The sequence below is a fragment of the Maylandia zebra genome, linkage group LG17, assembly GCF_041146795.1.
Source record: "Maylandia zebra isolate NMK-2024a linkage group LG17, Mzebra_GT3a, whole genome shotgun sequence".
Taxonomy (NCBI): domain Eukaryota; kingdom Metazoa; phylum Chordata; class Actinopteri; order Cichliformes; family Cichlidae; genus Maylandia; species Maylandia zebra.
In genome coordinates this window covers 2,111,489-2,122,777 of record NC_135183.1, presented here as the reverse complement: position 1 = coordinate 2,122,777, position 11,289 = coordinate 2,111,489, and the positions used below count along the sequence as shown (strand labels likewise).

General features: G+C 40.8%; 1 protein-coding gene across 1 annotated transcript; it reads left to right on the top strand.

The window, feature by feature from the left end:
* The first annotated feature begins 9 nt into the window (after positions 1-9).
* On the top strand, positions 10-9,514 carry LOC101467170 (uncharacterized). The gene is made up of 19 exons (XM_004570895.5): positions 10-242; positions 327-385; positions 462-522; positions 1,084-1,244; positions 1,334-1,398; positions 1,506-1,599; positions 2,305-2,568; positions 2,808-3,098; positions 3,232-3,483; positions 3,825-4,139; positions 4,218-4,339; positions 4,906-5,119; positions 5,210-5,362; positions 5,498-5,688; positions 6,276-6,427; positions 7,486-7,743; positions 8,068-8,221; positions 8,959-9,088; positions 9,374-9,514. Coding segments are annotated over exons 1-19 (3,063 nt in total). The 5' UTR covers positions 10-240; the 3' UTR covers positions 9,499-9,514.
* Positions 9,515-11,289: the final 1,775 nt, after the last annotated feature.

Genomic DNA, 11,289 nt, shown 5'->3' with positions numbered 1-11,289 from the left:
TCCCCTCTGCATTAGCAGATAAAGAATAATACAACGTATCGCTATTGGTGCAATACTAGGCGGGCTTTTTCTGTTTCTAACAAATAAAAAAGACTTTTTTACGTCAGTAATCCGTCACCGAGGATCTGAGCAGGTGAGCTGAAAGTGCACACCTGTCACTTATTAGCAGCCTGCTGATTCAAGCCCCGGCCTTCTTTTAATAAACGCGACCTACTTTCCTTTGCTGGATTTCCAACGAACATGTAAGGAAATAACTTATCACTACCGGTTCATACAAACTTATCTCACTCAAATTCAGCGGATTCATATGCTTCTAATATTTTCAGGAACTCCTTACAGTACTCGTTCGTCTTCTTCATCCTGGTGCCTCATGTCATATCGCTCGGTGAGTTTGGTTGCTGAGGTAAAATGGTGAAAATAAAACGTGACATCTGGAGGTATTCTCATCGACTTTCTTCCAGGACGCTGCAACGATATTTCCTTCTCGTTGTGTTGGATGAGCAAAGGGAATGATCTGGACAGGTAAACGTGATTCATAGATTTGCATAATCTCCCCCTGTGCTGTTCAGAGACCTCAGGACAAATGTAAAAGGGATGAAATAAGTATTTAGTTTCTTAAATAAGTTGGTAGTACAGAGGTTTTAACATGAAAAATATGCGTCAGGTACCTTAATTAAAAGTACCTGTATTTACAGAACTGCATACATTATGATCAAATAATTCTTAATGTTTGTTTATTAAAGTTTAATGTAACAAATGTTTTTAAGGTCACTACAACCTCAAGAATTCATACACCAATGACAAAACGTCCCACTATTACATTAGAACTACTCAACTGAAGTAACTGAGTAAATATACTATGTTTAGTTTTGATCAAAGAGGTCTAATGAGCTTAGCCAAGATGACTTACTGTATTAGATGATAAAGAGAACGGCTTGTTAAAACTTCAAATGTGACCGGATCATGTTATGCTGCCCATGTCTGAATAAGGGTGACGATAAACAGGCAGCTATTAATCAGTCACATGGAATGATCATGTAATATACAGGAGAAAATGAGGTGTACTGTTTCCCATTCTTGAAGGAAAAATGGAGACATATGGCTCAATGGCACATCATTGAAATCCATCAGAAAGGTGGGCAAAGTGACTTCTGTGACTCTGTCGCCGGGTGTTGAAAACCAGCTAACCCTCCAATATGGTGGCTCTGTCCAGGCATGGACTCTAACAGTTCCCCAAAGCCCACGTAAGCAACATACCTTCTTAATCCCAATTTAATTTGACACCCCAACCTCTTGTTTAATGTTCCTTTAAATGTGTTTACCTCACCCCAAGGTATAAAGTTTACTAAAGTCAGAGGCCGAAAGCAGCCACTACAACATCCAACAAATGCCACTAAGGTACTTTTGACAACAACTTTTACACAGATGAGTGGTTATGTTAGATTTCATGCACAGTCCACCTCACTGCATAGTTTGATTGCTGTTGGGATCTGATCGTTCCTCAGGATTTCCTCAAGTTGTTGAGTCCCACTGAAGTGTTTGCATGTGAAAATGGAACAGTATACTTCCAACAGGAGGAAAATTTCTTCCTTGCTTTGGGTGAGTGTCGTTCCTATAGTTGCACTTTAGACAGCAAAACTGGGAAGTCACCTGAACCAGCTATGAAATAGTCCTTAGCAACAGAATTGTATAAAACCACAGGGTGTTATTTATACATGGTTAGTTGTTTCCTAATGTTTATACCCTGTATTTATAATAAACTGGTAAAAGATGCCAATTTTGTCATTTAACTATTAGCAAGAAGGTAAGTGACCATTACTGATGTTGAATATTCAGGAAAGGTTCTAGTCTCTTCTGCCTTGCATTGATGTTTGCTGCTAACTTAATCCAACCAGTATCTAACCAGTTGATATTTAAGTTGTTTGGAGACCACGTGACCTGTAGCTAGGCTACCCTAGCGTGGATATCATTGAAGTAAATGCTTTTCACCTCTACTCGAGCACTCAAAGCTCTTCATACAACATGTGTTTTTCACCTGTTCTATCTAACATTTGCACTCCAGTGAATGCATTGGAGGGTAACCTGGGCTTCAGTACCCAAGGATACTTAGCATACAGACTGGAGCAGCCAGTGATCAAACCACCAACCTTCCAAATGGTAGATGACCTGCTCTACCTCCTGAGCTGCAGCCACCCAGTTGTGCTGTAAAAATGTTTACCATTCAAACTATTATGATGATTAAGATGAACGTGTGCGTTACTGCTGCAGTTTTCTGCATCTTTAAAACTATTTTTTTCTCCTCAGGTCACACAATGCGCCTCGCTTGCAAACTGGTGTCCCGCAGTCCCTCCATGTTGCTGGTTTCCTGGGAGAGGAATCAACCAGATGTCATCTATAGTCACAATGTGACTTTGTACCATGTTGAACTAGGCTCCTATAACACGCATACTTTGGATGTTACCACTCACAACCACTACCGCTTCTCTGCTCTGGACCCCTGCACCCTCTACATGGCCTGTGTGGAGATTGCAGACACTCTCTCCTTAGCATGCCTCTCTACTATTACTGGTATGGACTAATGAGTGATGTTTAGTTAATTAAAGTACATTTGCAAAGGTTAAAGGCCTTAAATTCACATAACAACCTCTAGATGGCGCCAACTATGGTTTTTTTTTTTTTTTTTTTTTTTTTTTTTAAACCTCAAAGCTTTTTGGGGGTTTTTTGTTTTGTTTTAAGTGACACTGCTATCAGTTGTTTTCAACACATGCTAAAACTGCTGCTGTAGCTCTTGTTCTGTTTCTCGTCAGATCCAGATGTTCCAGAGAACTTTGAGGTTACGTCATGGAACAGCAGCAGCATATCTTTATCCTGGGACTGCCCTGTGAACAGCAAGTACTCGGTCTTCCTTCTCACTGCCTTCCACCTCAACGGTACAAACCACATCACAGACGAGGTCTCGTTTTGGCACAAAGATAACTTTGAGGTCAGCTTGTCTGACCTGCAGCCCTGCAGCAGAGTGAAGTTTGGCCTACAGACTGTTTGCCAGGCAGGAATCGAGTCCCGCTACAGCAAGATGGTCCTGAATGACGGAAACTCTTGTATGTGACTCACATTTTTGACCGTACTGGCACTCACTTATCTCCCTATAGAATAGCATTTTTAAATTTAAAACTTCATGCAGAGTAGCTATTAGTTATCCTTCAGTGAAAGCCCCTTCTGCTTCTCCCTCAGTCCATTCCAACATTGAGGACTTGCGTCAAACATTGTTTGGCCCCACCAACTACACCCTGAGCTGGGAGGTGAGGAACACCTCTTCCATCTCCATGTTCAGAGTGTTTCATGAAGGTGTGCTGCAGGGTACTACTCTCATGAACAGCTACACTGTGAGGGGGCTGCTGCCATGCCAACAGTACCAGGCCAGGGTGGAGGCACTTTGTGGAGATGGTGTGCTCATGAGTCCTAAGACGGTCACAGCACAAACAGGTAAAACATGACCTGTGTGCGTTGGCCTGCCAAGTTGTGTAACTGGTGGTGTTTGGCATTTAATAATGTAACTACTTCTAGTGTTAATGGGATTAATGAAATATTGAATTATAAGTATAATTATATTGTAAACTGGTAGTTGCCATACATTACTGAATTTAAAACGGCTGTCTCAGGATGGTTCAGTAAGTCAGCTAAAGACATGTTTGCTCTATTAGCTTCTCTCTATTTTCACTGTCAACTTATCTTACTGCTGCTATTTGTAACATGTTGGGCTTCATATGTATGATGTTATTTACTTGTCTTTGTGTCCTCTGTATTGATTCTGCATGTGAATCCAGGACCTTACGGTGTGTCTGAGCTGACGTACCACTCTAATGACTCTGCTGCTGTGTGGACCCCTAGTAGCCCACAGCAGCAAGCTGTGGGCTTCGTATATGAGCTGTCCCTGAAGAACGGCACCACCATCGACAGCAGCCGTGTGTCAGTCACAAAGCTACGCCTCCTCGGGCTGGAAGAAGGGAAAACTTATGTTCTCAATGTGTGGGAAGAATGTGACAACCAGCTGGAGTCTGAACATTCGCATTTGTTTTTCATGGCAGCCAATTCATCTAAAGAGCTCCATGTGAAGGCTGGTGGACCTGCTCACGACATGGGTTGGTTTGACATACCTTTATTTCAATAGTCTTTGATGTAAACCTTTACCCACTGTTCCCATTTCCTGGTGTCTTTAGAACTAGAGTTAGATCATGACAACACAGGTCTCACAGTGGTTGTACCCTGGAAACTGCCTGAGGATCTAGACAACGGCACATCAGAAGCTAAAGATAAAATAGAGGAGATCTTCAACAACAAGGTGAGCAACACATCAAAAATTAATATCAGCAGCTATGGACTAAAAACTCTGTAATTGGCTCATCTTAATTTTATACAATTCTGTATAAAAAGTGAAAACCCGGCTTAAAATATCTCCCACTCTTCTACATCTAATGTTAGCTAGGGTGCATAGTGAGAGGGAAAAACCTTAAGATGACAGATCTGAGTGTGCTAATTTACCTGCTAATAGTAGCTCTGTTTCCAGAGTAGTGAAAAAAGGTCAGCAACACCTTGTTTAGCTCACTAGACTCTCATCGGTCTCATATTTGGAAGTAGGTGAAGTTGTGCCAGAAATTTTTGCTTTTATGTTTTAATATAAATTTTTAGCTTTCAGGTTTGAGACGTTCATATTTAAAAGCTGGCAGACTGCAAGTTGCCATACATGAGTAACCTCACTCTCTATGCTTGCTATTCCATTTAAACTTTAAAACTTATAATCAAGGTTTTTAGTTTCTTATGAGGGTTACTGAATTTAAGGTTGTTGTTTCTTTTTGTTTTTTAAATTTATGATGACTTGCCAAGTTGAAACTTTGTATTGTCCTCCAGCTGCAGGAGCTATTGAAAGATAAGCCAGTTCGGATAAAGTTGGACTCTTTTGAACCTGCAGATGAGCCAGACAAAACTGAGATTTTCTTCAGGGCTTTTGATGCCTCCCAAACTAAAGAAAATGTGCCCGTACCTATTGAAGATCTTCTGTATTACACTGGCTCTCTAAATGCCACCAACATCACTGTTAAAGGTGGAGTCATTTACTGGGATGGTAAGTGTTGGTAAAAAGCTGGCTCAGCCCTTGCCAGTAAAAACCTTCATGTTTTTAGTGGAATTTTATTTTCTTTGCTTGCCTTGTTAGGTCCAGACCTGTGTGCTTCCAAACAGCCTTTATGTTCTCACAATTCTCTGTGCATCAACACTCTGGGCTCATATTCTTGTGTATGCCAGCATGGTTACTATGACGTCAGCTCTGTGACTGAGCGTGCTCCAGCTTCACATCCAGTCTGCCAAGGTACAGAGACCTCTCATCAATCTCTTAAACCTATGTATTTTATTTTAAAAGCTCATCCTTTAAAAAAAACTGCTTGTGTAGTAGTACAGCTGCTGATTTTTTTGTTTTGTTTTTTTGACCCTCGATTTCAAACAGAAAAAGGTCTCTTCAGCCGGTGTCTGGATAAATTGATGGCTGGTGCAATAGCAAAGCCCTACCTGCATTCTCGCATGGGAGGAGCAGTTGCAGTGAAGCTGAATGATGGTCGCTGCATTGTGAATGAGAGTGAGACACTGTACTACTTCCGTACCTCACGAAAAGTCTCTGAATGTGGAACCGAGAAGCAGGTGAGTAACTAAGCTCAGCAAGAAGCTCTGAAAGGTTTGTTTGCCAGACAGATTTCTTACCAATATTAAAAAAGACACTCTGTTAGTTTTCACTCAGTATCCTAAGTTGTCAGCCTAGCATACACCGGTGACCTCTGAATATTTGCCCTCGACAGGATTGATTGCACAGCATTATGTGATATGCATGTCATGCCACAGGTGAGGGATGGAAAGATTTTGCATTTTTGTGCAGTCCTAGTGATCTTTGTTTTGTAAGGCAAACGCATGTGGTGGGTGCCACTGCCTACCTCATGACTGGATATTTGCTGGATAATTAATGAATCATAGTCTGCATAAAGCATCCTGAGTCCTATAATCTTATTTAACAATAGTCTGAAAATTGTTGCTCTCCAAGTGATATGATGTATACTCAAATTAGGGTTTGTTTTCCCAACTTGAATGCATCTGTTTAGCTGTGTGCAGTCAAATTAGCTGAGTTTTACAATAATGGATTTAATTTTACAGTTTTCTTTCTTTCTTTTTCTTTTTTACTCCTTCCCCTCATACCTGTGGTTTGAGTTTTATTTCTGTTTGTCGGTTTTGTCTAGGTTAACAAAACTCACATCAACTTCCAGAATACTCTGAGTGTCACTTTGACCAAAGGGCAGATGATCAGCAGGCGGGACCTAAAAGTGGTGTGGAAGTGCGTTTACCCACGACATTATGTCCGCAATGCTCAAGTCAGCGTGGATATGGAATGGTGAGATTCATCAAATCCCAGTGTTTGTAGGAATATTCATACAATTACCAGTTTGGGGTTTAAGTAAATGCAACCTCACAGAAACTACAAAACATATTAGACTACATTATATACAAAAATTAAGCCAAAATGCAGAAGCAATGTGTGAAAACACTGTTAATGTTTCCATAAGGATTAAAAATGTAAGACAACAGCAGCAAAGTTTGTTTCTCAAAGATCAATATAATCTTCTGATCTTTGATCAGTGGGAGCAATTTGAAGTCTTCAGTATCACAAATGGAAAGCATTCAAGATGTTTGCATATCTTCTCAGGAGTAGAATCTGTCCCAAGGTCACACTGCAGTGTTCAGAAACTGCAAAACGCCCAAGAGATGCATCTCAGACTCTACAGGCCTCAAAGTTCAGAACAATACAGTTAGGGGGGGAAAGGCTGAGCAGATATGACTTGTTCAGCCTTTTTGTAAATATGGAAGCATGGATTATGTTTACAAAACTCGTAGAACCAACTGCAAGACTTTAGACAGATGAAACCAAAGTTGGATGTTTTGCCATAATGTACACCCTTTGGAAGGTTGGTGATTTTGTCTAGTTATGTAGCCACAGGACCCGAGTTGACCATACATTCCTTACCAAATTATTGTAAAGACAAATATGAAGCCAAAAGTTTTACCAAAAAATGTCTGTTATTCCAGTTAAAATCATGTGTCTGAATATTTATTCCCCTGATGCATCCAAAATATGTTTTGTTGGCCTTAGATGAGAAACTCATTGCAATGAAGGTGAGGGGGGTAGTAGTAATCTTTAATGTAGGATGAGGAATACTGGAATACGTTTAAATTAAGAGGTTAAACCTGTTGGGAATGCTGTGGTAGTGCTTTCACGGGCTGTGCATGAACAAATCCATGCAAACTTCAGTGAAGTGAGGCAGGTGTGCTTTCTTTTTATCATAATGTACTGTAAATCAGGGCAACATGAAAGAAAATGACTTCTTAATTGCCCCTTGGGGATAAATAAAGTCTCTCTGATCCTGATTCAGCTCTCTGACTCTCTGCTTGTAGGCTCACTTCCATGACCTTGGTGGAGTTTAACTCGTCAGTGCACCTGGGCCTGAAAATGACCTTGTACAGGGATGAGTCTTACACAAACAGTTACAGGGATGCCATAACCCTGGAACTCGAGGACACACTGTTCTTCCAGGTGGCTCTGGAGACAAACGGCTCTTTTGCTGTAGACCTGCTCCTGCAGGTGAAGTCGTGCTGGACGACTGAGAGCATCGACCCTCACGACCCTACCCAGGGCGTCCTTTTGCAAGATGGGTATTCATGAAATCTCGTTTTATGTTTGACAACTAGGATCCATTGCTGAGCATGCAGCTGGCAATGAATGGGCTAGACTTTGAACATACCAAATACCTATTCCTCTTTTTTTTATATTATTAGAATAAACCTTTTTAAAACTTTATGGTTATAGATATCATACTGTGTGCGTGTGTATGTCTCAAGCTTTCTCAGTTGCTCTGTTAAGTCTGGTTCCTCTGTGCCCACAGACTTGATGACTTTCAGAAGATACATTTTGAAAGGTTGGGATTGCTAAATCTAACCACACGCTTATGTTTCTTCCTTGTTGCGTATGCCTTTCAGTTGTCCTGTTGACCCCACTTTCCACTGGCTGTCTGTGAACGGTCTGGCACATAGAAGCAGGTTTTCCATTCAGATGTTCAACATGCCTAAGAAGTTACCTCTTTACTTCCACTGCCTGGCCAGCATATGTGGACATGATGAAGACTGTCGACTGGTAAAATGGCCAATTGTTTCAAGCTTGAGATGCACTTGGTAAAATAATGTAGTTCATCCATTTGATGTAAGTGTCTGGCTACAGGTTACTCAGACAAAAGGGACGGACAGGTGGGAACATTGTCTTGTTTCTGTCCCCACTCTGATTGTGTCTTGGCATGCAACAACTACTGCACGTGTGTGTCACTGCATGTCAGTCGCAGTGCATTTTGTTTCCTGCTTGGCTGTCATTATACTGAAACGACATTCATATAGTCATGGCTGTAAGTTTTGACAGGTTGTTTTTCATGCACTTTGCCACTTCAGTTTTTATTTGGAGTAGGACTCTTATTTTAGTTTGGTTTCTATGAATAGAGGAAAAAATATCTTTTTTTGTAAGTTTCCAAAACATTTATTGTGGAACATTTAGTTTGGATATTTTGACAAATAAGGCCACAGTGAGATTCAGCCAAATCCCATTTTGAGGTGGTCAGCTTTGCACTTGGATTTGATATCAGCTGTTGGAATCTTTAAAGTGCCAGTACACTCTGAAGACAAGAGCTCAAAGCTTTTAGGTTACAAAAACCTACAGGTACATGAAATTCCCTTAGGTGACCATTATTGCTCATTTAACATGCTGCTGTGGTTCAGTCAGATTGGTGTTAAATTTATTTACCTTATTCTATCCAGATTTCAGAAGTTTATTTGTTTGTTTTGTGTTTCTGCATGAGTCTAAAGTTGACTCTCATTCTGTTGCAGAAATGCACTGGCAAGCAGCACACAAAGAGGTCCGTGAGTCAAATGGAGAGTGAGGGGAAACACGCTGCTGTCGTGTCTGCTGGACCTTTGATTGTCAACACAAGAGTGAAGTCAGCTACACCGTCTTACTGTAAGCTTGTCAAGGGATCATTCAGTTCATTCATTCAAATTTAAGACTGAACTCTTAAAAGAATCTGCATCTGCTTCCATAACCGTTCTTAGATTACAATGCATCAATGCATTTCTGTTAGTTTTTTGTTTTAACTTCAATTCTACTTGGTTCATATAAAAAAGGCAGTCCTGATATACACTGTCACTGATCTTCTAATATGTCTTGACTTGCTGTGCATGTGTGTAGCTGTGTGTATTGTGAATACAGGGGTGATGAAATGAACCTATATCCATCTCTTTCCAGGGGCAGAGTACATGACTGTAATAGCCATTGTGGCTGGATCAATAGGCTTTCTGGGAGTAACGGTGCTCTTAGTGAGTGCTACCAAAGCAATCATGACTTACTATGAACAGCTACGGTCCCAATAAAGTGTCTGAAACAGTATGTGTAACTTGTTGTTTCCTGCTGTAAACTCTTGGACTGTTTCTCAAGTAGTTTGTACTTGTTCTCGCTAATGAGTTTGCACGCGAGTGTGGACTTCCCAGGAACACAGCGCGATCATTTTACAATTGGAACGACAGTGTACTTGATGACGTCTCCGTTCCAGAGTTTTTACTGCCTTCCCCTCTTACTTTAACTGTGATTAATATTTGCAATGGAAATTACACATGACATGAGAAAATTATACATGATGTAGTTTTTTGTTTTTATTGTTTTTTTGTTTTGTTTTTAAAACAACAAAAACAAAACAAAACTACTATCTCAGAACTTTGACTAGAACTTTGGCAAAATTCACTTTTACATGTCATGTTTCATAATGTCTAACTAGAAAAATTTGTCAGATGAATGTTTTGGTGTATTTCAGCCCATGAAACATGTTTTTCACCAAAGATTTTAGCAATTCTAAAAATTCAAACTATTCAGCTATTAGCATTCACACTGCATTTTTGACAGGAAATGCATTTTATATACCAGTTTCAGTTACTGTTGTTCATATGTTATCAGAATGGGTTGAAATTGTATTAAATGAATACCATCAATGTGTTATCTTACTGGACTTGTGGAAGTATTTTGAGAACCATAAGAGACATAAATGTTCACCACGCTCAGGAGTTTAGGTGCTCTGTAGAAAAACATGATAAGAGGTATCTTTTAAACATATTCAAAGCATCACTTAAATATTGAAACACTGTAGCTGGACTGTTAACCCTGTAACCACCTTTGTATCATACATGAGTTTCTGAGACCTCGATCTGAAGTTCTCTGATGACTCTGCAATAGTCGGCCTCATCACTGATGGGGACGACAAGGAGTACAGAGGACTGACTCAAGACTTTGTGGACTGGTGCCAGCTGAACTACCTCCAGATCAACGCCGGTAAAACCAAGGAGCTGGTGGTAGACTTCCGCAGGCACAAGCATTCTCCACTGCAACCACTGAACATCCAGGGTATGGACATTGAGGCTGTGGACAGCTACAGGTACCTTGGTGTTCATCTGAACAACGGACTGGACTGGACTCATAACTCAGACGCCCTCTACAGGAAAGGGCAGAGCAGGCTGTACCTGCTGCGGAGACTCAGGTCGTTTGGGGTGGAGGGCCCACTCCTGAAGAAATTCTATGACTCTGTTGTGGCTTCTGCTATCTTTTATGGTGTGGTCTGCTGGGGCGGCAGCATCTCTGCTGGGGACAGGAAGAGACTGAACAGGGTGATCCGAAGGGCCAGCTCTGTTCTAGGATGCCCTCTGGACCCAGTGGAGGTGGTGAGTGACAGGAGAACGGCGGCTAAGCTGTCATCCCTGTTGGACAACATCTCCCACCCCATGCAGCAGACTGTGACAGCACTGAGCAGCTCCTTCAGTGGGAGACTGCGGCACCCACGGTGTGGGATGGAGAGATTTCGCAGGTCTTTCCTCCCCACTGCTGTCAGACTCCATAATAAAGACTTTAACTGAACAAACACACACATCCATACATATGCAATAATACTAAGTGCAATAATCTTTTCTGTCATCGTTGTATTTTTACTCAGTTGTATATAGTATTCGTATTCTATTTTTATCTTATTGTATATTTTTATTCTATTTTATTCTACTGTATATAGTATATTATTTTATTCTATTCTGTACAGCTGTGTACTGTATTTATTCTTATTGTATTCTAATTTTTGCGTCATAACTTTTGCACTGTCCACTTCCTGCTGTGACAAAACAAATTTC

What these genes read in the sequence shown, in the direction of transcription:
- LOC101467170 (XM_004570895.5), top strand. An exon ending in TGGACCTGCTCACGACATGG is followed by an intron (nt 4,140 to 4,217) that starts GTTGGTTTGACA and finishes TGGTGTCTTTAG; the next exon opens with AACTAGAGTTAGATCATGAC. An exon ending in AATGTGGAACCGAGAAGCAG is followed by an intron (nt 5,689 to 6,275) that starts GTGAGTAACTAA and finishes GGTTTTGTCTAG; the next exon opens with GTTAACAAAACTCACATCAA.